The sequence below is a fragment of the Oncorhynchus nerka genome, linkage group LG19 (assembly GCF_034236695.1).
Source record: "Oncorhynchus nerka isolate Pitt River linkage group LG19, Oner_Uvic_2.0, whole genome shotgun sequence".
NCBI lineage: Eukaryota > Metazoa > Chordata > Actinopteri > Salmoniformes > Salmonidae > Oncorhynchus > Oncorhynchus nerka.
In genome coordinates this window covers 37,692,840-37,717,543 of record NC_088414.1, presented here as the reverse complement: position 1 = coordinate 37,717,543, position 24,704 = coordinate 37,692,840, and the positions used below count along the sequence as shown (strand labels likewise).

Below are 24,704 nucleotides of genomic sequence, written 5' to 3'. Positions count from 1 at the left end.
ACTTAAACCAAATTGAACATGTTTCATTATTTATTTGAGACTAAATAGATTTTAGTTAAAATAATGTTCATTCAGTATTGTTGTAATTGTCATTATTACATACACAAATATATATATATACACACACCATATGTGTGTGTGTGTGTATATATATATATATACACACATACATACACACATACACACACACACACACATATATATATATATATATAAAAATCATCCGATTAATCGGGATCAGCATTTTTTTGGTCCTCCAATAATCGGTATCGGCGTTGAAAAATCATAAATCGGTCTACCTCTAAAATATACACAAATAATCGACATCAAAGCATTGTTATATTCCTGGATTCCCTAACAAGAGTTTAAATACAGTTGTTTTACCTGCAGAAAGAAGAGGTGTTGTGTGATTTCCTGCACCAGCTCCTCTTCTACCTTCTCTGGGAAGAACTTGGCCAGGAAGTGAAATGTTATCGGTGAGTCTTTAGGGACCTCTTGATCCAAGACCTGTATACACACAAACAAAAAAATCAATACTGTTAGGTAATGACACATCTTATTTTTTTCCATTATCTTGCTTTCTCTCCATCTTTCCTTCCCTATCTCCCTTGCCCCCCCCCATCTCCTATCAAGACCCTGCCCCTCCTCCTCTTGCCCTACTCCCCTCTTCTCTCACTCACCCGTTTCTCTGTCTTCAGCCATGCATAGGTGTCCTTCACTGTGTACCGGAGCCCAAAGAACCAGGTTTCCCTCAGACCCACTGTCCGACACACCAGATCAAACAGATCCTTCCCTTTCCATTTCACCTGAGAGATAGGGGGAGGGGGGGCAGAGACAGTAAATATTTGCATTAATAATTATTTGTTTTTGTTTTCTAACATGACCATGATGAGGGAGGAAGGAGGGAGCGAGAGCATTCAAGACGACTATTTCAGCTACTGTTTCTGTTTGTTGTACACACAAACATGTAATGCCATTACAATAAGGCAAAAGTACATTACCTCACAGCTAAACTCCATTTCAGCATCCATAGTGATGACTTTGACCTTAAAAGTCTTTGGTTGTTTCTTTTTTAATCCTAAAATCGACATTTTGGAGGCCTTGGAGATTGGTGAGATACCTGTAGAAGGGGAAAACACCACCAAATACATGTTGATGGAATAATGATTGACAACTTCATGGTTTTGCTAGCCCAGATTTAGGCCCAGATCCCCAGAATTAGGTTCTGGTTTCCAAGATTATCCTGTCTTGATCGCTACAATAACTAATTTATTGTGTTGTGAATATTTTATATAAATATATAATGAGCAAAAGATACCCGCTCTCAAACAAAGTATAGAAAATGGTCTAGCGTAGCTAGTTAAATGAGATGTTAGATTCAACGTTACCCTCTTGTTGTGACCATCCTCCATCAGCATCTAACGTAGCTACTGTTAGCTAGCTAACGTTAGTTAGCAAACATTATTTCTCACTCACAGTTTGTCCCAGCTTTATAGAGTTCATTAACTACAGGGTGTCAACATTGATATTCAAATATAGTTATTCACAACATGTATGTGTTTTAGCTATTTGTTTACACATGCGCAAAGTAAGGTAGCCTGTGTTTGGTCTAGCTAAACTAGCTAGTAAATTAGCAAAATGGCTTTGTAACTGTAGTCAGAAGAAACGATTAAAAACGTCTAAACCATTTTTGGGTGTCATATCTGCTAGCTTTAGAAAAAGTGCATTAAAATGTAGCCAAGCCTTTATCTTAGGGGGGAGAAGTAACTCACGTTACTAGACTATAGGCCGAGTCCCAGGAATAAACTGCTCCCCTCCTGCCGTCCAAGAGTCAAAAGGAAAGGCTGAGATTTGTCTGGGAAAGCCACCGAACCTTTCGGAGCTGGCTACAATAACACGAACAACTTTTACGCCACGAAAGCGGACCAAAACAGGCTGTGGGACGGACGAAACGTTCTCCAAACATCCATAATGACAAAATATATATTTTTTTATTCACAGAAGGAGCTTTTAAAAGCGAACGGTAAATACAGATTACTAGCTAGCTAAACGCTCATAATATAGGGACGTGAATTTACAACGCAGCTACCGATGAATTCCCGAATACGCGTCCACTAGCAGAGATCCGTTAGAGGAGATGGGAATCCTATCAACGCCACACTGTGTGCGCGTTCCCCTGCATCCTCAATGGGCTACGCGGTGCACTCTGGGGGGCAAGCTTGAGTTTTCCTTCAAGGAGACAATGGGAGTCAATTGCGTGCTAGCGCGATAACCCAACATTAGCATGAATTTCGTGAACAAAGAAGTACAACATTACAAATATTTTTTTCGAGATGTGAGATAACTAACTTGTTTTCTGTAATATCGTATCGTGTTAGAATCGCGAAAATACGTACTTTCGAGGAAAATAGGCAGGTTTATCGACTTATAGGTTTATCGACTTATACCCTGACTGAGAAGGGGTTATGTTAGCAACTGCGTGACGCACCATGACAACGTGAACGCGATTGGCCCAACAGTCTGTTGGGTTTGTGGTAAACGTTTTGTCGATTCAATGCCCAATCTCCTTTCACTAATGTCTCTAGTACTTAGAAGGCGATTCCTATCTCCTCCCTTTCTCTAATGTCTCTAGTATTTGAACTTGGTGGTCACTAGTTACCACAGCCACAAACCTCGCCCATTTCTAAAATGTTCTTCTTAAAATTTTGGATTTTAGACCTAACCTTATCCAGACGGTTAACCGTATGCCAAACAATAACTCTTAATTAACACCCCAAATCACATTTTTTTGTTTTTATATATTTTACTATATAGTTGAAACACGTGTTGGACTCCGGTTTGCATTGCGTGTGTGCGTCACAGCTGTGCCACCCCAAAGTCATTCCAGTTTTCTAGTGTAGCTAGCTAGCTAAGTAATCTGGTAAGTAAAAAACATGAGTGATAACAGTAAATACAATTAGATGCATGGTTAGTCTTGCGCCATTTAATGACCTCAGATAGCCTACACCAGTACAGATGCGGGCTGTTTCCTCATATTTCCTCATGCCTTTGACATGCTTAGTTGTAGCCTTTGATGTTGTATGTGCTGATCATGCATTGTGGGAATCAATCAACGACTTCACTAATCTATAGAACAGACCGTTTTTAAGCCTCAAATTGAAACAGTTGTTTTGAAATTAACAATAAAACGTTTCAGAGCGTTCGGTTTGGCTGCTGGGGGGCAAGGAGACCCCCCAGTTCCGCTAAAACCTTTGGCAAATACGTGGTGTTTTGGTTTTAATACCGTCAACTCTTGAAGAGCATAGTCAGAAATACACATTTTCGATTATTCCACATTTGGCTCTATCATCAGAGTTATACAGCAAATAGCTAAGTGCATGCTTTTCATGACGAGTAAAAAACAATTTATCAGATACGTGTGATATCATCCATTTGGCATGTACTGTAACGTTAGCTAGCTATCTATGCAAACGCATAATTTACTGTAGCTTGCTTTTTCAGATTTGGCTTTTGGAAAGTCCTCAACCTCCTGGTAAAGTTGTCAGTCTAACTACTGCGATCACCACTATTTGATGGCAAGCAAATCAAACAATATTTGGCCATCTACTTTTACCACTGAAAATGAACCTGTTTAACTAGCGACATTGACGTAGTCGTCTATTACCTATCTAGCCAATTTGACTGACGTGGTCCATCAATCAATGTTGTCTATCCTGTCTGTCAGCAGCAATCGTGATTAAACACTATTAAAAACAACGTTATAAAGGTGGTTACATTAGCTAACTTCTCTAGGTAGGCAGGCCTACGTTGGTTAGAGAAAAAAGTACATTAGGTCTACTTACCAACAATGCAGTTTAAAAAAAAATATGGATCAGAATAATCAATAAAAGTAACTTAATTAAAGAGCAGCAGTAAAATAACAATAGTGAGATTATATACAGGGGAGTACTGGTACTGAGTCAATGTGCGGGGGCACTGGTTAGTTGAGGTAATATGTACATGTAGGTAGAGTTATTAAAGTGACTGCATAGATGATAACAGAGTAGCAACTGTGTAAAAGAGGGGGAGGGGGCAATGCAAATAGTCTAGGTAGCAATTTGATTAGATGTTCAGGAGTCTTATGGCTTGGGTGTAGAAGCTGTTTAGAAGCCTCTTGGACCTAGACTTGGCGTTCCGGTACCGCTTGCTATGCGGTAGCAGAGAGAACAGTCTATGACTAGGGTGGCTGGAGTCTTTGACAGTTTTTAGGGCCTTCCTCTGACACCGCCTGGTATAGAGGTCCTGGATGACAGGAAGCTTGGCCCCAGTCATGTACTGGGCCGTTCGCACTACCCTCTGTAGTGCCTTGCGGTCGGAGGCTGAGCTGTTGCCATACCAGGCAGTGATTTACATTTACATTTAAGTCATTTAGCAGACGCTCTTATCCAGAGCGACTTACAAATTGGTGCATTCACCTTATGACATCCAGTGGAACAGTAGTGCATCTAAATCTTTTAAGGGGGGGGGGTGAGAGGGATTACTTTATCCTATCCTAGGTATTCCTTAAAGAGGTGGGGTTTCAGGTGTCTCCGGAAGGTGGTGATTGACTCCGCTGTCCTGGCGTCGTGAGGGAGTTTGTTCCACCATTGGGGGGCCAGAGCAGCGAACAGTTTTGACTGGGCTGAGCGGGAACTGTACTTCCTCAGTGGTAGGGAGGCGAGCAGGCCAGAGGTGGATGAACGCAGTGCCCTTGTTTGGGTGTAGGGCCTGATCAGAGCCTGGAGGTACTGAGGTGCCGTTCCCCTCACAGCTCCGTAGGCAAGCACCATGGTCTTGTAGCGGATGCGAGCTTCAACTGGAAGCCAGTGGAGAGAGCGGAGGAGCGGGGTGACGTGAGAGAACTTGGGAAGGTTGAACACCAGACGGGCTGCGGCGTTCTGGATGAGTTGTAGGGGTTTAATGGCACAGGCAGGGAGCCCAGCCAACAGCGAGTTGCAGTAATCCAGACGGGAGATGACAAGTGCCTGGATTAGGACCTGCGCCGCTTCCTGTGTGAGGCAGGGTCGTACTCTGCGGATGTTGTAGAGCATGAACCTACAGGAACGGGCCACCGTCTTGATGTTAGTTGAGAACGACAGGGTGTTGTCCAGGATCACGCCAAGGTTCTTAGCGCTCTGGGAGGAGGACACAATGGAGTTGTCAACCGTGATGGCGAGATCATGGAACGGGCAGTCCTTCCCCGGGAGGAAGAGCAGCTCCGTCTTGCCGAGGTTCAGCTTGAGGTGGTGATCCGTCATCCACACTGATATGTCTGCCAGACATGCAGAGATGCGATTCGCCACCTGGTCATCAGAAGGGGGAAAGGAGAAGATTAATTGTGTGTCGTCTGCATAGCAATGATAGGAGAGACCATGTGAGGTTATGACAGAGCCAAGTGACTTGGTGTATAGCGAGAATAGGAGAGGGCCTAGAACAGAGCCCTGGGGGACACCAGTGGTGAGAGCACGTGGTGTGGAGACGGATTCTCGCCACGCCACCTGGTAGGAGCGACCTGTCAGGTAGGACGCAATCCAAGCGTGGGCCGCGCCGGAGATGCCCAACTCGGAGAGGGTGGAGAGGAGGATCTGATGGTTCACAGTATCGAAGGCAGCCGATAGGTCTAGAAGGATGAGAGCAGAGGAGAGAGAGTTAGCTTTAGCAGTGCGGAGCGCCTCCGTGATACAGAGAAGAGCAGTCTCAGTTGAATGACTAGTCTTGAAACCTGACTGATTTGGATCAAGAAGGTCATTCTGAGAGAGATAGCGGGAGAGCTGGCCAAGGACGGCACGTTCAAGAGTTTTTGGAGAGAAAAGAAAGAAGGGATACTGGTCTGTAGTTGTTGACATCGGAGGGATCGAGTGTAGGTTTTTTCAGAAGGGGTGCAACTCTCGCTCTCTTGAAGACGGAAGGGACGTAGCCAGCGGTCAGGGATGAGTTGATGAGTGAGGTGAGGTAAGGGAGAAGGTCTCCGGAAATGGTCTGGAGAAGAGAGGAGGGGATAGGGTCAAGCGGGCAGGTTGTTGGGCGGCCGGCCGTCACAAGACGCGAGATTTCATCTGGAGAGAGAGGGGAGAAAGAGGTCAGAGCACAGGGTAGGGCAGTGTGAGCAGAACCAGCGGTGTCGTTTGACTTAGCAAACGAGGATCGGATGTCGTCGACCTTCTTTTCAAAATGGTTGACGAAGTCATCTGCAGAGAGGGAGGAGGGGGAGGGAGGAGAAGGTTGCAAAGAGCTTCCTAGGGTTAGAGGCAGATGCTTGGAATTTAGAGTGGTAGAAAGTGGCTTTAGCAGCAGAGAGAGAAGAGGAAAATGTAGAGAGGAGGGAGTGAAAGGATGTCCGGTCCGCAGGGAGGCGAGTTTTCCTCCATTTCCGCTCGGCTGCCCGGAGCCCTGTTCTGTGAGCTCGCAATGAGTCGTCGAGCCACAGAGCGGGAGGGGAGGACCGAGCCGGCCTGGAGGATAGGGGACATAGAGAGTCAAAGGATGCAGAAAGGGAGGAGAGGAGGGTTGAGGAGGCAGAATCAGGAGATAGGTTGGAGAAGGTTTGAGCAGAGGGAAGAGATGATAGGATGGAAGAGGAGAGAGTAGCGGGGGAGAGAGAGCGAAGGTTGGGACGGCGCGATACCATCCGAGTAGGGGCAGTGTGGGAAGTGTTGGATGAGAGCGAGAGGGAAAAGGATACAAGGTAGTGGTCGGAGACTTGGAGGGGAGTTGCAATGAGGTTAGTGGAAGAACAGCATCTAGTAAAGATGAGGTCGAGCGTATTTCCTGCCTTGTGAGTAGGGGGAAGGTGAGAGGGTGAGGTCAAAAGAGGAGAGGAGTGGAAAGAAGGAGGCAGAGAGGAATGAGTCAAAGGTAGACGTGGGGAGGTTAAAGTCGTCCAGAACTGTGAGAGGTGAGCCGTCCTCAGGAAAGGAGCTTATCAAGGCATCAAGCTCATTGATGAACTCTCCGAGGGAACCTGGAGGGCGATAAATGATAAGGATGTTAAGCTTGAAAGGGCTGGTAACTGTGACAGCATGGAATTCAAAGGAGGCGATAGACAGATGGGTAAGGGGAGAAAGAGAGAATGACCACTTGGGAGAGATGAGGATCCCGGTGCCACCACCCCGCTGACCAGAAGCTCTCGGGGTGTGCGAGAACACGTGGGCAGACGAAGAGAGAGCAGTAGGAGTAGCAGTGTTGTCTGTGGTGATCCATGTTTCCGTCAGTGCCAAGAAGTCGAGGGACTGGAGGGAGGCATAGGCTGAGATGAACTCTGCCTTGTTGGCCGCAGATCGGCAGTTCCAGAGGCTACCGGAGACCTGGAACTCCACGTGGGTCGTGCGCGCTGGGACCACCAGATTAGGGTGGCCGCGGCCACGCGGTGTGGAGCGTTTGTATGGTCTGTGCAGAGAGGAGAGAACAGGGATAGACAGACACATAGTTGACAGGCTACACAAGAGGCTACGCTAATGCAAAGGAGATTGGAATGACAAGTGGACTACACGTCTCGAATGTTCAGAAAGTTAAGCTTACGTAGCAAGAATCTTATTGACTAAAATGATTAAAATGATACAGTACTGCTGAAGTAGGCTAGCTGGCAGAGGCTGCGTTGTTGACTATGTAGGCTAGCTGGCATTGGCTGCGTTGTTGACACTACACTAATCAAGTCGTTCCGTTGAGTGTAATAGTTTCTACTGTGCTGCTATTCGGGGCTAGCTGGCTAGCTAGCAGTGTTGATTACGTTACGTTGCGTTAAAAGAACGACAATAGCTGGCTAGCTAACCTAGGAAATCGCTCTAGACTACACAATTATCTTTGATACAAAGACTGCTATGTAGCTAGCTATGTAGCTAGCTACGATCAAACAAATCAAGCCGTTGTACTGTAATGAAATGAAATGAAAAATGTGATACTACCTGTGGAGCGAAGCGAAATGCGACCGGATTGTTGAGTGCGGAAGTTCTGTTTGGTAGACGTTGGCTAGCTGTTGGCTAGCTAGCAGTGTCTCCTACGTTAAGGACGACAAATAGCTGGCTAGCTAACCTCGGTAAATTAAGATAATCACTCTAAAACTACACACTCTAAACTACACAATTATCTTGGATACGAAGACAGCAAAGACAACTATGTAGCTAGCTAACACTACACTAATCAAGTCGTTCAGTTGAGTGTAATAGTTGTGCTGCTAATCGGTAGACGGTGGACTAGCTAACGGTGGACGTTAGCTAGCTGGCTAGCTGCAGGGCAGTGTAGACTGCGTTAGGACGACGAAATACGATAATTACGCAATTATCTATGATACAAAGACGGCTATGTAGCTAGCTAAGAAGAAATTGCTAAGATTAGACAAATCAAACCGTTGTACTATAATGTAATGTAATGAAATGTAATACTACCTGCGGACCGAGTGCAGATGCGACCGCTCGCTCCAACCCGGAAGTGGGTTGGATGCGACCATGCTCTCGATGGTGCAGCTGTAGAACCTTTTGAGGATCCATGCAAAATCTTTTCAGTCTCCTGAGGTTGAATAGGTTTTGTTGTGCCCTCTTCACGACTGTCTTGGTGTGTTTGGACCATGTTAGTTTGTTGGTGATGTGGACACCAAGGAACTTGAAGCTCTCAACCTACTCCACTGCAGCCCTGTCGATGAGAATGGGATTGTGCTCTGTCCTCTGGGGGCGGCCCATCAGGAAGTCCAGGATCCAGTTGCAGAGGGAGGCGTTTAGTCCCAGGGTCCTTAGCTTAGCTATGTGGGCACTATGGTGTTGAATGCTGAGCTGTAGTCAATGAACAGCATTCTCACATAGGTATTCATTTTGTCCAGGTGGGAAAGGGCAGTGTGGAGTGCAATAGAGAGAGCATCATCTGTTGGGGAGGTATGTAAATTGTAATGGGTCTTAGGGTAGAGGTCGACCGATTATGATTTTTCAACGCCGATACCGATTTTTGGAGGACAAAAAAAGCCGATACCGATTAATCGGCCAATTTTTAAAATGTATTTGTAATAATGACAATTACAACAATACTGAATGAACACTTATTTTAACTTAATATAATACATCACTAAAATAAATGTAGCCTCAAATAATGAAACATGTTCAATTTGGTTTAAATAATACAAAAACAAAGAGTTGGACAAGATAGTAAAAGTGCAATATGTGCTATGTAAGAAAGCTAACGTTTCAGTTCCTTGCTCAGAACACGAGAACAAATGAAAGCTGGTGGTTCCTTTTAACATGAGTCTTCAATATTCCCAGGTAAGAAGTTTTAGGTTGTAGTTATTATAGGACTATTTCCCTCTATAACATTTGTATTTCATATACCTTTGACTATTGGATGTTCTTATAGGCACTTTAGTATTGCCAGTGTAACAGTATAGCTTCCGTACCTCTCCTCGCTCCTACCTGGGCTCGAACCAGGAACAAAACAACAGCAACCCTCGAAGCAGCGTTACCCAAGCAGAGCAAGGGGAACAACTACTCCAAGTCTCAAAGCAAGTGACGTTTGAAACGCTATTAGCGCGCACCCCGCTAACTAGCTAGCCATTTCACATCACATTGTTACACCAGCCTAATCTCAGGAGTTGATAGGCTTGAAGTCATAAACCGCAGAGCTGCTGGTAAAACACATGAAAGTGTTGTTTGAATGAATGATTATGATCCTGCTGGTGCCTACCATCGCTCAGTCAGACTGCTCTATCAAATCATAGACTTAATTATAACATAATAACACACAGAAATGCGAGCCTAAGGTCATTAATATGGTCGAATCCGGAAACTCATCTCGAAAACAAGACGTTTATTCTTTCAGTGAAATACGGAACCGTTCCATATTTTATCTAACGGGTGGCATCCATCAGTCTAAATATTCCTGTTACATTGCACAACCTTCAATGTTATGTCATAATTACGTAAACTTCTGGCAAATTAGTTCGCAATGAGCCAGTCGGCCCAAACTGTTGCATATACCCTGACTCTGCGTGCAATGAACGCAAGAGAAGTGACACAATTTCACCTGGTTAATATTGCCTGCTAACCTGGATTTCTTTTAGCTAAATATGCAGGTTTAAAAATATATATACTTCTGTGTATTGATTTTAGGAAAGGCATTGGTGTTTATGGTTAGGTACACGTTGGAGCAACGACAGTCCTTTTTCGTGAATGCACACGGCATCGATTATATGCAACGCAGGACACGCTAGATAAACTAGTAATATCATCAACCATGTGTAGTTATAACTAGTGATTATGATTGATTAAGTTTAATGCTAGCTAGCAACTTACCTTGGCTTCTTACTGCATTCGCGTAACAGGCGGGCTCCTCGTGAGGCAGGTGGTTAGAGCGTTGGACTAGTTAACCATAAGGTTGCAAGATTGAATCCCTGAGCTGACAAGATAAAAATCTGTCGTTCTGCCCCTGAACAAGGCAGTTAACCCACTGTTCCTAGGCCATCATTGAAAATAAGAATGTGTTCTTAACTGACTTGCCTAGTTAAATAAAGATTAAATAAAGGTGTAAAAAAAAAAAATTGGCGTCCAAAATTACTGATTTCCGATTGTTATGAAAACTTGAAATCAGCCCTAATTAATCGGCCATTCCGATTAATCGGTCGACCTCTAGTCTAGGGTTTCTGGGATAATGGTGTTGATTTGAGCCATTACCATCCTTTCAAAGCACTTCATGGCTACAGACGTGAGTGCTACGGGTTGGTAGTCATTTGGGCAGGTTACCTTAGTGTTCTTGGGCACAGGCACCATGGTGGTCTGCTTAAAACATGTTGGTATTACAGACACGGACAGGGAGAGGTTGAAAATGTCAGTGAAGACACTTGCTAGTTGGTCAGCGCATGCTAGCAATACACGTCCTGGTAATCCGTCTGGCCCCGCGGCCTTGTGAATTTTGACCTCTTTAAAGGTATTACATTGGCTGCGGAGAGTGTGATCACACAATCTTCCGGCACAGCTGGTGCTCTCATGCATGTTTCAGTGTTATTTGCCTCGAAGCGAGCATAGAAGTAGTTTAGCTCGTCTGGTAGGCTTGTGTCACTGGGCAGTTCTCGGCTGTGCTTCTCTTTGTAGTCTGTAATCCTTTGCAAGCCTTGCCACATCCGACGAGCGTCAGAGCATGCGTGGTACGATTCGATCTTAGTCTACCCGTCAAACTGTCTATCCTGCCCTCTATCCATAGTGACAATAGTGGTACTTGGATCATTTGTCCAGATCTGCAATAGGTTAACTGACAATCATACCACACATAAAACAGTTCAAATCTGCACCAATTTTCTATATAAATCCACAAGATAAAGGAGTAGCTGATAGGCAGCAGGGAGGCCAGGTGCGTCATGGCGCATAAAAGAGCAGTGAAGACATGCAGCTCAAATCTGCCCTATTGATCTTGTTGATGGATAATAAAATGATCCTACCTAGACTATCCTACAACGCCATAATCAATGAATAATTGCATTATTGTTTTCAAATAAGTACAGTTCTACTGTAGGCCGTAAACTGCAGTGAAAATGTTTGTTGAGTAATGGCGCAAAAGCCCTGTATTTTGAATGTTTCATTCCATTTTGGTCAGTTGTGGGTCTACTCTGATTACAGAAAGGCACAGTAGCAGGCAAGTCTGGCTGTATTTTTACTTCTGATACTGATGCGCTGTCTGTTGCCGATCATCATTCTCCCAAGTCGTCACATAGGCCTATGCCGCTGTGTTCTTGGGGACCTTCAATGCTGCAGAATTGTTTCGGTACCCTTCCCCAGATCTGTGCCTGTGTCGGAGCTCTACGGACAATTCCTTCGACCTCGTGGTTTGGTTTTTGCTCTGACATGCACTGTCAATTGTGGGACCTTATATATATATATATATATATACAGGTGTGTGCCTTTCCAAAATCATGTCCAATCAATGGAATTTACCACAGGTGGACTCCAATCAAGTTGTAGGAACATCTCAAGGATGATCAATGGAAACAGGATGTGCCTGAGATCAATTTCACATCTCTTAGCAAAAGGTCTGAATACTTTTATTTTTTATCTAAAAACAGTTTTCGCTTTGTCATTATGGGGTATTGTGTGTAAATTGCTGAGATAAAATATATATTTAGTACATTTTAGAATAAGGCTGTAACGTAACAAAATGTGGATAAAGTCAAGGGGTCTAAATACTTTCCGAAGGCACTGCAAATGTAATTTAATTATAGATATAGCATCAAAATGTAGACAATGTGATTTCCCCCTAGCTGATCATTGTCTGCAGCCTTCTCTGATCGTAGTGTAATGAGACAGGCAGAGATAGTGATAGCAGAGATGGCAGAGATAGTGATAGCAGAGATAGTGAGGGCAGAGATAGTGATAGCAGAGATGGCAGAGATGGTGATAGCAGAGATGGTGATAGCAGAGATGGTGATAGCAGAGATGGTGATAGCAGAGATGGTGATAGCAGAGATAGTGATGGCAGAGATAGTGATAGCAGAGATGGCAGAGATAGTGATAGCAGAGATGGCAGAGATAGTGAGCTCGTCCATGGTGGTTGGCGAACACTACATCTTCTGGCCTTTTAGCCTTGCGTGTCATCGACTGTGCCACAAAACCATGCTAAAGTGGTAAGGACAATATCCCCATTTATAAACACAGGGTTACTACAGTTATTGTTATTTATGCTGGTAATAATTATTTTTGAGTTATTTTTAATAGGGGGAGGGTCAAATGAAAATATATGTAACTTTGGGGATGGGGTTGAATTCTTTTTTTCGACACCTCGAGTTGGACCAGCTGAACCTTATTGTGAGGGTTTTATTGACAACGACCTATTTTGATAGCCCTGACATAATAAGGTCAATCCAATCGTTACCTTTGGTGTCTTGGGCCAAGGTTAGTATTCTGAATGCATGACATTGATTCCAGAATTTTCTCCCACAGAAAGGATTGACAAGAATCTAGAATGTCACATAGAACATTTGAGGACGTGAAGGACGTCATTCTATCAGCCCACAAAAACACAGAGGCCGGGGACAAAGTCGGCTTCTACAACACCTGGGCAGAGAACTATGACCAGGTAGGATCATTACTGTTGTCTACATCTCAAAATGCATCCTGTTTCCCATAGTGAGCTTGTGTGACCTACCCCTTTGAGGCTGAGCCGTTGTTGCTCCTAGACATATCCACTTTACAATAACAGCACTTACAGTTGACTGGGGAAGCTCTAGCAGGGCAGAAATTATACACGCTGACTTGTTGGAAAGGTGGCCTCCTATGACGGTGCCACATTGAAAGTCACTGAGCTCTGCAGTAAGGCCATTCTACTGCCAATGTTTGTCTATGAAGATTGCATGGCCATGTGCTCGATTTTATACACTGGTGTCGCTGAAATAGCTGAATCCACTAATTTGAAGGGGTCTCCACATACTTTTGTGTATGTTTTTCTAAATAAAAAAATTAAATAAATAATTTTGACAGTATGGCTTTTTTTACTATCCACATGTTGCAAGCCAAGTGTTTTGTTGTCCAATCTACATCGTAGCAGGTGAGGAAAACAGACTATATATATTGGTCATGCATCTAATTAGCCATTTCTCAGTGGCACTGGCGGCAGCCCACCTTGGCATCCTCACCTAATTTGGCTATCAATTTCAAAAAAGTTAGGGGAATCAGGTCGGACTCCGATGGAGAAAAAGTTTAGCACATCACCGAAGCTACCAACTCGTTCTCCACTGACGAAACACCATCACAGGTGGAAGCTAGTAGACCTACTGATGCATCCTCCCAGTCCAGACTGACCTCACTGCTCTGGCCCGGCAATGACAGTGGCCTCCTCTAATTCCTCCCATCAAGAATAGTTTGGTATTTGGTATTTTATTAGGATCCCCATTTAGCTGTTGCAAAAGCAGCAGCTACTCTTCCTGGGGTCCACACAAAACATGAACCATAATACAGAATGACATAATACAGAACATCATTAAACAAGAACAGCTCAAGGACAGAATTACATATATATTTTTAAAAGGCACACGTGGCCTACATATCAATGCATACACACAAACTATCTAGGTCAAATAGTGCCTCAGCTTCAGTGCCTCTAGTGAGAGTGCCGGCCATCCTCCTCTCCCAGAAAACCAGGATAATGACTGCAAGGTACCCAGTGGCACTCATGAGTGACCTACAAGTGATGAGACAGATGGCCCCGACCGCGTCGTGTAATTTAATAGGCTACCAGCTAAATACTATATATAGCTATAGATAGGCTAATCGGCTAGACTGCGTTGTCTGCATAATGGAACATCCCCTAGTTAGCTATTGTTTTGACAGTGGACTGATTTGTATTACTTGGCATTAATAGATTGGTTTTATGCAGCACAAACTTTCTATCCAAGTTGCGAGAGAGCGCGAGGATGGCTAAGTTAGGCTGTAGGACAGTTGTGTATTCTTCAGAATCTATTGGTTACTGATTTAGTATGCTCTGGCATTGAACATTCATTTTACAATCTGCAATGTTTGAATTTCCCACTTTTAATGACTAAACAAGTAGTGTAGCTAAATACATTATTTCCGCCAGACAGCATTCAACATAGCAGCATCGCGACACCGTAGGCCTATAGCTTCATGAAACATCAACGAAAATGACAAATAAAAATAAGCATGTATAAATTAGAGCAAAGCTATAGGCTAACATGTATCCATGAAAGCAAGGCTATAGGCTAACATGTATCCATGAAAGCAAGGCTATAGGCTAACATGTATCCATGAAAGCAAGGCTATAGGCTAACATGTATCCATTAAAGCAAGGCTATAGGCTAACATGTATCCATTAAAGCAAGGCTATAGGCTAACATGTATCCATTAAAGCAAGGCTATAGGCTAACATGTATCCATTAAAGCAAGGCTATAGGCTAACATGTATCCATTAAAGCAAGGCTATAGGCTAACATGTATCCATTAAAGCAAGGCTATAGGCTAACATGTATCCATTAAAGCAAGGCTATAGGCTAACATGTATCCATTAAAGCAAGGCTATAGGCTAACATGTATCCATTAAAGCAAGGCTATAGGCTAACATGTATCCGTTAAAGCAAGGCTATAGGCTAACATGTATCCATTAAAGCAAGGCTATAGGCTAACATGTATCCGTTAAAGCAAGGCTATAGGCTAACATGTATCCATTAAAGCAAGGCTATAGGCTAACATGTATCCATTAAAGCAAGGCTATAGGCTAACATGTATCCATTAAAGCAAGGCTATAGGCTAACATGTATCCGTTAAAGCAAGGCTAAGCAAGGCTATAGGCTAACATGTATCCAAGGCTATAGGCATCCATTAAAGCAAGGCTATAGGCTAACATGTATCCGTTAAAGCAAGGCTATAGGCTAACATGTATCCATTAAAGCAAGGCTATAGGCTAACATGTATCCGTTAAAGCAAGGCTATAGGCTAACATGTATCCGTTAAAGCAAGGCTATAGGCTAACATGTATCCGTTAAAGCAAGGCTATAGGCTAACATGTATCCATTAAAGCAAGGCTATAGGCTAACATGTATCCATTAAAGCAAGGCTATAGGCTAACATGTATCCATTAAAGCAAGGCTATAGGCTAACATGTATCCATTAAAGCAAGGCTATAGGCTAACATGTATCCGTTAAAGCAAGGCTATAGGCTAACATGTATCCATTAAAGCAAGGCTATAGGCTAACATGTATCCGTTAAAGCAAGGCTATAGGCTAACATGTATCCATTAAAGCAAGGCTATAGGCTAACATGTATCCATTAAAGCAAGGCTATAGGCTAACATGTATCCATTAAAGCAAGGCTATAGGCTAACATGTATCCATTAAAGCAAGGCTATAGGCTAACATGTATCCATTAAAGCAAGGCTATAGGCTAACATGTATCCATTAAAGCAAGGCTATAGGCTAACATGTATCCGTTAAAGCAAGGCTATAGGCTAACATGTATCCGTTAAAGCAAGGCTATAGGCTAACATGTATCCGTTAAAGCAAGGCTATAGGCTAACATGTATCCGTTAAAGCAAGGCTATAGGCTAAAGCAAGGCTGCTTAGGCTAACATGTATCCGTTAAAGCAAGGCTATAGGCTAACATGTATCCGTTAAAGCAAGGCTATAGGCTAACATGTATCCGTTAAAGCAAGGCTATAGGCTAACATGTATCCGTTAAAGCAAGGCTATAGGCTAACATGCATGTATCCATTAAAGCAAGGCTATAGGCTATGTATCCGTTAAAGCAAGGCTATAGGCTAACATGTATCCGTTAAAGCAAGGCTATAGGCTAACATGTATCCGTTAAAGCAAGGCTATAGGCATCCATTAAAGCAAGGCTATAGGCTAACATGTATCCGTTAAAGCAAGGCTATAGGCTAACATGTATCCATTAAAGCAAGGCTATAGGCTAACATGTATCCGTTAAAGCAAGGCTATAGGCTAACATGTATCCGTTAAAGCAAGGCTATAGGCTAACATGTATCCGTTAAAGCAAGGCTATAGGCTAACATGTATCCGTTAAAGCAAGGCTATAGGCTAACATGTATCCATTAAAGCAAGGCTATAGGCTAACATGTATCCATTAAAGCAAGGCTATAGGCTAACATGTATCCATTAAAGCAAGGCTATAGGCTAACATGTATCCATTAAAGCAAGGCTATAGGCTAACATGTATCCATTAAAGCAAGGCTATAGGCTAACATGTATCCATTAAAGCAAGGCTATAGGCTAACATGTATCCATTAAAGCAAGGCTATAGGCTAACATGTATCCATTAAAGCAAGGCTATAGGCTAACATGTATCCATTAAAGCAAGGCTATAGGCTAACATGTATCCATTAAAGCAAGGCTATAGGCTAACATGTATCCATTAAAGCAAGGCTATAGGCTAACATGTATCCGTTAAAGCAAGGCTATAGGCTAACATGTATCCGTTAAAGCAAGGCTATAGGCTAACATGTATCCGTTAAAGCAAGGCTATAGGCTAACATGTATCCGTTAAAGCAAGGCTATAGGTTAACACGTAAGACCACGTAGTCTGATGGATAGCCGCGTAGACGTCGCAATTTCAGAACTCTGGACAGCAATCGGATAGTCAACACTTTGAGTGGCTGGCGCATTAGATGTATGTATTTTGTTTTTAGGGAGAGGAGGGGTCCAGAGAGACTGGCCTACTCCAGTGTCTACTGTGTATAACTGTGTGTATGTTAACTCCACCGCAGGACGTGGGTCTTCTGGACTATCGTGCGCCGAGTCTGGCGGCAAACTGCCTGTCCCCCTGTTTCCATGGCGACCGGGTGACAGCAGTGATTCTGGACGTGGCCTGTGGCACTGGATTGGTTGCAGCACAGGTGAGCGTCACTAAATCACACCCCCGACACCGATGGTAAAATATCAGGTAGCTTTAACACAGTTTTGCACAGTACACAGGATGGAGTGTAGCTTTGGGGTGAGTGATGACATCTGTGATTTTGTCTGTCTGATATGCAGCTGAAGAGGATGGGCTTCAGGCATTTTGTGGGCGTTGATGGGAGCAAAGGCATGTTGGAACTGGCCAATAAGACGGGCCTCTACCAGGACCTCAAGCAATGCATGCTGGGAGACGAACCACTTCCTGTCCAAGCTGGTACCACTAAACTTTGAACTTTGCATAACTGATCATGTTCATAAAAGTCTGCAAATATCAGTCTGTCTGAAGCAATCAGACATTACTAGACCATTAGATTTATTCTGACTTGAATACTGGCAGATTTTCATGCTTTATCCTAGGATATTACATTACAAACATGCAGGGAGATTAGATTATACATGCTTTACCCTGGGAGATTACATTATAAACATGCAGGGAGATTAGATTAGACATGCTTTACCCTGGGAGATTACATTACAAACATGCAGGGAGATTAGATTAGACATGCTTTACCCTGGGAGATTACATTACAAACATGCAGGGAGATTAGATTAGACATGCTTTACCCTGGGAGATGACATTATAAACATGCAGGGAGATTAGATTAGACATGCTTTACCCTGGGAGATTACATTATAAACATGCAGGGAGATTAGATTAGACATGCTTTATCCTGGGAGATTACATTACAAACATGCAGGGAGATTAGATTAGACATGCTTTACCCTGGGAGATTACAATACAAACAAATGCACGGAAAGAAAAGCAATTTGGTGAAAAAGAGTTTACTACAGTTTCTCACTGTCTCCTCTTCACCCTCGGTCTCTTTCCCCCTCCTCATCCTCTTCCTCACCCTCTATTCCCCCTCTCTCCATTCCCCCTCTATATTCCTTCTCCCCCTCTCTATATCTTCTCCCCCTCTCTAATCCCCCCTCTCTATATCTTCTCCCCCTCTCTAATCCCCCCTCTAATCCCTTTCCCCCTCTCTAACCCCTTTCCCCCTCTCTAATCCCGTCCCCCTCTCTAATCCCTTTCCCCCTCTCTTATATCTTTCCCCCTCTCTTATATCTTTCCCTCCCTCTCTATCTTCTCCCCCTCTCTAATCTCTTTCCCCCTCTCTAATCCCTTTCCCCCTCTCTAATCCCTTTCCCCCTCTCTAATCCCTTTCCCCCTCTCTTATATCTTCTCCCCCTCTCTTATATCTTTCCCCCTCTCTATATCTTCTCCCCCTCTCTAATCTCTTTCTCCCCTCTCTAATCCCTTTCCCCCTCTCTATATCTTCTCCCCCTCTCTAATCCCTTTCCCCCTCTCTAATCCCTTTCCCCCTCTCTAATCCCTTTCCCCCCTCTCTTATATCTTCTCCCCCTCTCTTATATCTTTTCCCCCTCTCTTATATCTTCTCCCCCTCTCTAATCTCTTTCTCCCCTCTCTAATCCCTTTCCCCCTCTCTATATCTTCTCCCACCTCTCTATATCTTCTCCCCCTCTCTATATCTTCTCCCCCTCTCTAATCCTTTTCCCCCTCTCTATATCCCCTCTCTATATCTTTTCCCCCTCTCTATATCTTTTCCCCCTCTCTAATCCCTATCCCCCTCTCTATTCCCCCTCTATATTCCTTCTCCCCCTCTCTAATCCCTTTCCCCCCTCTCTATTCTCCCTCTGCTTCCTCATCCCCTGTAACTCGTCCTCCTCCTCTACCCTCCTGCAGGGCAGTTTGATGTGGTAGTGATTGTTGGGGCGCTAAGTGCCGGCCAGGTGCCAGTGAGAGTCATCAGAGAGCTGTGCCAGGCCACCAAACCAGGTCACATGACTGTTTTTAATTGGACAAAACATACTGTACATAATAATTTTATAAAGCGGGTAGTTTGGGTTCTGAAAGCCGTGGTATGTCAGACAATATACCACTGGTATGATGCAAAATTACTTGTTTACTCTTCTAGTTGCGTTGGTAACCAGGTTTGTGGTATATGGCCAATATAACACGACTAAGGGCTGTATAAGAATATTCCACACTTCCTCAAGCATTATTGCTTAAGTATACTATTCAGTAATAATACTGAAATACATACACTTGTTCTACACTGCTCAAAAAAATAAAGGGAACACTAAAATAACACATCCTAGATCTGAATGAATGAAATATTCTTATTTTTCTTTACATAGTTGAATGTGCTGACAACAAAATCACGCAAAAAGTATTACATTTACATTTAAGTCATTTAGCAGACGCTCTTATCCAGAGCGACTTACAAATTGGTGCGTTCACCTTAAGACATCCAGTGGAACAGCCACTTTACAATAGTGCATCTAAATCTTTTAAGGGGGGGTGAGAAGGATTACTTTATCCTATCCTAGGTATTCCTTAAAGAGGTGGGGCTTCAGGTGTCTCCGGAAGGTGGTGATTGACTCCGCTGTCCTGGCGTCGTGAGGGAGTTTGTTCCACCATTGGGGGGCCAGAGCAGCGAACAGTTTTGACTGGGCTGCGCGGGAACTGTACTTCCTCAGTGGTAGGGAGGCGAGCAGGCCAGAGGTGGATGAACGCAGTGCCCTTGTTTGGGTGTAGGGCCTGATCAGAGCCTGGAGGTACTGAGGTGCCATTCCCCTCACAGCTCCGTAGGCAAGCACCATGGTCTTGTAGCGGATGCGAGCTTCAACTGGAAGCCAGTGGAGAGAGCGGAGGAGCGGGGTGACGTGAGAGAACTTGGGAAGGTTGAACACCAGACGGGCTGCGGCATTCTGGATGAGTTGTAGGGGTTTAATGGCACAGGCAGGGAGCCCAGCCAACAGCGAGTTGCAGTAATCCAGACGGGAGATGACAAGTGCCTGGATTAGGACCTGCGCTGCTTCCTGTGTGAGGCAGGGTCGTACTCTGCGGATGTTGTAGAGCATGAACCTACAAGAACGGGCCACCGCCTTGATGTTAGTTGAGAACGACAGGGTGTTGTCCAGGATCACGCCAAGGTTCTTAGCGCTCTGGGAGGAGGACACAATGGAGTTGTCAACCGTGATGGCGAGATCATGGAACGGGCAGTCCTTCCCCGGGAGGAAGAGCAGCTCCGTCTTGCCGAGGTTCAGCTTGAGGTGGTGATCCGTCATCCACACTGATATGTCTGCCAGACATGCAGAGATGCGATTCGCCACCTGGTCATCAGAAGGGGGAAAGGAGAAGATTAATTGTGTGTCGTCTGCATAGCAATGATAGGAGAGACCATGTGAGGTTATGACAGAGCCAAGTGACTTGGTGTATAGCGAGAATAGGAGAGGGCCTAGAACAGAGCCCTGGGGGACGCCAGTGGTGAGAGCGCGTGGTGAGGAGACAGATTCTCGCCACGCCACCTGGTAGGAGCGACCTGTCAGGTAGGACGCAAAAAGTATCAATGGAAATCAAATTCATCAACCCATGGAGGTCTGTATTTGGAGTCACACTCAAAATTAAAGTGGAAAACCACCCTACAGGCTGATCCAACTTTGATGTAATGTCCTTAAAACAAGTCAAAATGAGGCTCAGTAGTGTGTGTGGCCTCCACGTGCCTCTATGACCTCCCTACAACGCCTGGGCATGCTCCTGATGAGGCGGCGGATGGTCTTCTGAGGGATCTCCTCCCAGACCTGGACTAAAGCATCCGCCAACTCCTGGACAGTCTGGTGCAACGTGGCATTGGTGGATGAAGCGAGACATGATGTCCCAGATGTGCTCAATTGGATTCAGGTCTGGAGAACGGGCGGGCCAGTCCATAGCATCAATGCCTTCCTCTTGCTGGAACTGCTGACACACTCCAGCCACATGAGGTCTAGCATTGTCTTGCATTAGGAGGAACCCAGGGCCAACCGCACCAGCATATGGTCTCACAAGGGGTCTGAGGATCTCATCTCGGTACCTAATGGCAGTCAGGCTACCTCTGGCGAGCACATGGAGGGCTGTGCGGCCCCCCAAAGAAATGCCAGCCCACACCATGACTGACCCACCGCCAAACCATGCTGGAGGATGTTGCAGGCAGCAGATCGTTCTCCACTGCGTCTCCAGACTCTGTCACGTCTGTCACATGTGCTCAGTGTGAACCTGCTTTCATCTGTGAAGAGCACAGGGCGCCAGTGGCGAATTTGCCAATCTTGGTGTTCTCTGGCAAATGCCAAATGTTGGGCTGTAAGCACAACCCCCACCTGTGGACGTCGGGCCCTCATACCACCCTCATGGAGTCTGTTTCTGACCGTTTGAGCAGACACATGCACATTTGTGGCCTGCTGGAGGTCATTTTGCAGGGCTCTGGCAGGCGGAGGTAGCGGTCCTGCTGCTGGGTTGTTGCCCTCCTACGGCCTCCTCCACGTCTCCTGATGTACTGGCCTGTCTCCTGGTAGCGCCTCCATGCTCTGGACACTACGCTGACAGACACAGCAAACCTTCTTGCCACAGCTCGCATTAATGTGCCATCCTGGATGAGCTGCACTACCTGAGCCACTTGTGTGGGTTGTAGACTCCGTCTCATGCTACCACTAGAGTGAAAGCACCGCCAGCATTCAAAAGTGACCAAAACATCAGCCAGGAAGCATAGGAACTGAGAAGTGGTCTGTGGTCCCCACCTGCAGAACCACTCCTTTATTGAGGGTGTCTTGCTAATTGCCTATAATTTCCACCTGTTGTCTATTCCATTTGCACAACAGCATGTGACATTTATTGTCAATCAGTGTTGCTTCCAAAGTGGACAGTTTGATTTCACAGAAGTGTGATTGACTTGGAGTTACATTGTGTTGTTTAAGTGTTCCCTTTATTTTTTTGAGCAGTGTATATACACTACAGTTCAAAAGTTTGGGGTCACTTAGAAATTTCCTTGTTTTTGATTGAAAAGCAAACATTTTTGAGACTGTGTTTTGTGGGTACTGTTTAATGAAGCTGCCAGTTGAGGACTTGTGAGGCGTCTGTTTCTCAAACTAAACACTCTAATGTTCTTGTCCTCTTGCTCAGTTGTCCTCTTGCTCACAGTGCCGTACGAGATCTTCAGTTTCTTGGCAATTTCTCGCATGGAATAGCCTTAATTTCTCAGTTTCTGGCCATTTTGAGCCTGTAATCGAACCCACAAATACTGATGCTCCAGATACTCAATTAGTCTAAAGGACAGTTTTATTGCTTCTTTAATCAGAACAACTGTTTTCAGCTGTGCTAACATAATTGCAAAAGGGTTTTCTAATGAGAAATTAGTCTTTTAAAATGATATACTTGGATTAGCTAACACCATTGGAACACATGAGTGACGGTTGCTGATAATGGACCTCTGTACGCCTATGTAGATATTCCATTAAAAATCAGACGTATCCAGCTACAATAGTCATTTACAACATTAACAATGTCTACACTGTATTTCTGATCAATTCCTGTTATTTTAATGGACAAAAAATGTGCTTTTCTTTCAAAAACAAAGACATTTCTAAGTGACCAGCCAGATAGTGTATTTATAAACAGAAAGAGACAGAAACAAACTCCCCACCATGCCTCATTTTTACCCCTTCCAGGTGGTTACGTCTGCATGACAACCAGAGGTAACCATGACAACCTGGAGTACAAGGCAGCGCTGGAGCATGAGCTGGAGCTGATGGAGGGGGCGGGGCTCTGGGGTCACGTGGCGATCACAGAGGTGGAGGACTGGGAGAAAGCCGTAGCGGAGCCGGAGAAGGGGTACATACCTGGAGTGGTGTATGTTTACAGGAAGTCATCACAGTGACATTATCAATAAAGCATATTGTATCGTATCACATTGACCTCATCACAGTAACAGACCTGTAACAACCCTGTACAGTAACACCTGTACAGTAACACACCTGTACAGGCCATAACAGTGACATCACAGTAACACCCCTGTATAGTAACACACCTGTACAGTCTGTGACAGTGGCGCCCTACATTGGCATTGAGCGGCCATCTTTGAAGGCAGCTACTATTCCAAAGATAAAGATGCCTAGAAAATGCTTATCCAATAGAAATCCCCTCAAACACGCTTGTAGACAATGTTATGGCGACGTTAGCTAGTGAAGATCATCCACAGAAAAATGAAATCAGGTCTAATGTTCGTGTTGCTCCGAACTGCGCCATTTTAGCTAGTGGCCATTACAGAATGTCTATATACCAAATATTGAATGAATCTGAGTTGCGGTTCATGAGAAGAAGAATTTTAAAGTAATTTAGCATTAGCTTTGTGCTAGCCCTTTTTTGTCAAACTTCAACGACCTGTGTTGTCTTTGGAGATATCAACAACAAACTTATTTAATTATGATCAATCATGTACGAGTTGTATTTGATAGTTTGACTGATATAGCAAAATAGCCTGGATTTATAGGCATCAAGGTTTGTGAGAAGTTGTCGTCAGACAAGCCAGTTGTAGCTTCAGAATTTGTAGTAGAGTCTTCATCAGACAAGCCAGTTGTAGCTTCAGAAGTTGTAGTAGAGTCTTCGTCAGACAAGCCAGCTGTAGCTTCAGAAGTTGTAGTAGTCTTCGTCAGACAAGCCAGCTGTAGCTTCAGAAGTTGTAGTAGAGTCTTCGTCAGACAAGCCAGCTGTAGCTTCAGAAGTTGTAGTAGTCTTCGTCAGACAAGCCAGCTGTAGCTTCAGAAGTTGTAGTAGAGTCTTCGTCAGACAAGCCAGCTGTAGCTTCAGAAGTTGTAGTAGAGTCTTCGTCAGACAAGCCAGCTGTAGCTTCAGAAGTTGTAGTAGTCTTCGTCAGACAAGCCAGCTGTAGCTTCAGAAGTTGTAGTAGAGTCTTCGTCAGACAAGCCAGCTGTAGCTTCAGAAGTTGTAGTAGAGTCTTCGTCAGACAAGCCAGCTGTAGCTTCAGGAGTTGTAGTAGAGTCTTCGTCAGACAAGCCAGCTGTAGCTTCAGAAGTTGTAGTAGAGTCTTCGTCAGACAAGCCAGCTGTAGCTTCAGGAGTTGTAGTAGAGTCTTCGTCAGACAAGCCAGCTGTAGCTTCAGAAGTTGCTCAAGTAAAATTGCATGAGTAATGCAGAGTAATTCTGGAGGTGGACACGGTGACATGTAGATGCAAGTCAGACAATTTTGTATCCCCAAAATGCAACATACATTGAAAGTTGGTGATCAATGGAATCGGGGTAAGAGCATTTCTTTTGTATCGTTGTTGATAATGTTTCTTGAACTATTGGTAATCGTATACTGTCTGTTTTTTTCCATTTTTTTTTTTCATAAGGTAGTAATTTATGAGCCTTGAGCTGTTGTAATCATCATGTATGTCAATTGTCTTTATTGGTGTTTAAACTCAACCAAATAAAATCAAATGTTTTTATAAAGCCCTTTTTACATCAGC

The 24,704-nt window shown here is 44.3% G+C and overlaps 2 protein-coding genes across 7 annotated transcripts in view; one reads left to right on the top strand and one right to left on the bottom strand.

Annotated features, from left to right (window-relative positions):
- nf2b (NF2, moesin-ezrin-radixin like (MERLIN) tumor suppressor b) overlaps window positions 1-2,416 on the bottom strand; it is a 32,981-nt gene extending 30,565 nt beyond the window's left edge. The window contains exons 1-4 of one of the 2 annotated variants that reach the window (XM_065004925.1): window positions 1,773-2,416; window positions 1,002-1,120; window positions 681-806; window positions 385-507 (exon numbers count right to left, since the gene is read on the bottom strand). In XM_065004925.1, the coding sequence (XP_064860997.1) occupies window positions 385-507; window positions 681-806; window positions 1,002-1,091 (339 nt within the window). In that variant the 5' untranslated portion in view covers window positions 1,092-1,120; window positions 1,773-2,416. The remainder of the gene's footprint in view (window positions 1-384; window positions 508-680; window positions 807-1,001; window positions 1,121-1,772) is intronic. The other variant, XM_065004926.1, reaches the window with a different exon arrangement.
- Window positions 2,417-2,645: 229 nt separating this feature from the next.
- On the top strand, window positions 2,646-24,687 carry mettl27 (methyltransferase like 27). 5 transcript variants are annotated; one of them, XM_029688863.2, is made up of 7 exons: window positions 2,648-2,920; window positions 11,924-12,013; window positions 12,921-13,056; window positions 17,213-17,341; window positions 17,481-17,616; window positions 19,108-19,200; window positions 22,905-24,687. In XM_029688863.2, the coding sequence occupies exons 3-7, from the start codon at window positions 12,943-12,945 to the stop codon at window positions 23,111-23,113; spliced, it is 681 nt and encodes a 226-aa protein (XP_029544723.1). In that variant the 5' UTR covers window positions 2,648-2,920; window positions 11,924-12,013; window positions 12,921-12,942; the 3' UTR covers window positions 23,114-24,687. The 5 variants fall into 5 exon arrangements, with proteins under 5 accessions (XP_029544724.1, XP_029544723.1, XP_029544722.1 ...); XM_029688862.2 differs by lacking the exon at window positions 11,924-12,013 and having other exon boundaries at window positions 2,649-2,920; XM_065004923.1 differs by lacking the exon at window positions 2,648-2,920 and having other exon boundaries at window positions 8,239-12,013.
- The last annotated feature ends 17 nt before the right edge of the window (window positions 24,688-24,704 follow it).

What these genes read in the sequence shown, in the direction of transcription:
- mettl27 (XM_029688863.2), top strand. Translation starts at nt 12,943, where the DNA reads ATGTCACATAGAACATTTGAGGACGTGAAGGACGTCATTCTATCAGCC. An exon ending in ACCACTTCCTGTCCAAGCTG is followed by an intron (nt 17,617 to 19,107) that starts GTACCACTAAAC and finishes ACCCTCCTGCAG; the next exon opens with GGCAGTTTGATGTGGTAGTG. An exon ending in GTGCCAGGCCACCAAACCAG is followed by an intron (nt 19,201 to 22,904) that starts GTCACATGACTG and finishes TACCCCTTCCAG; the next exon opens with GTGGTTACGTCTGCATGACA.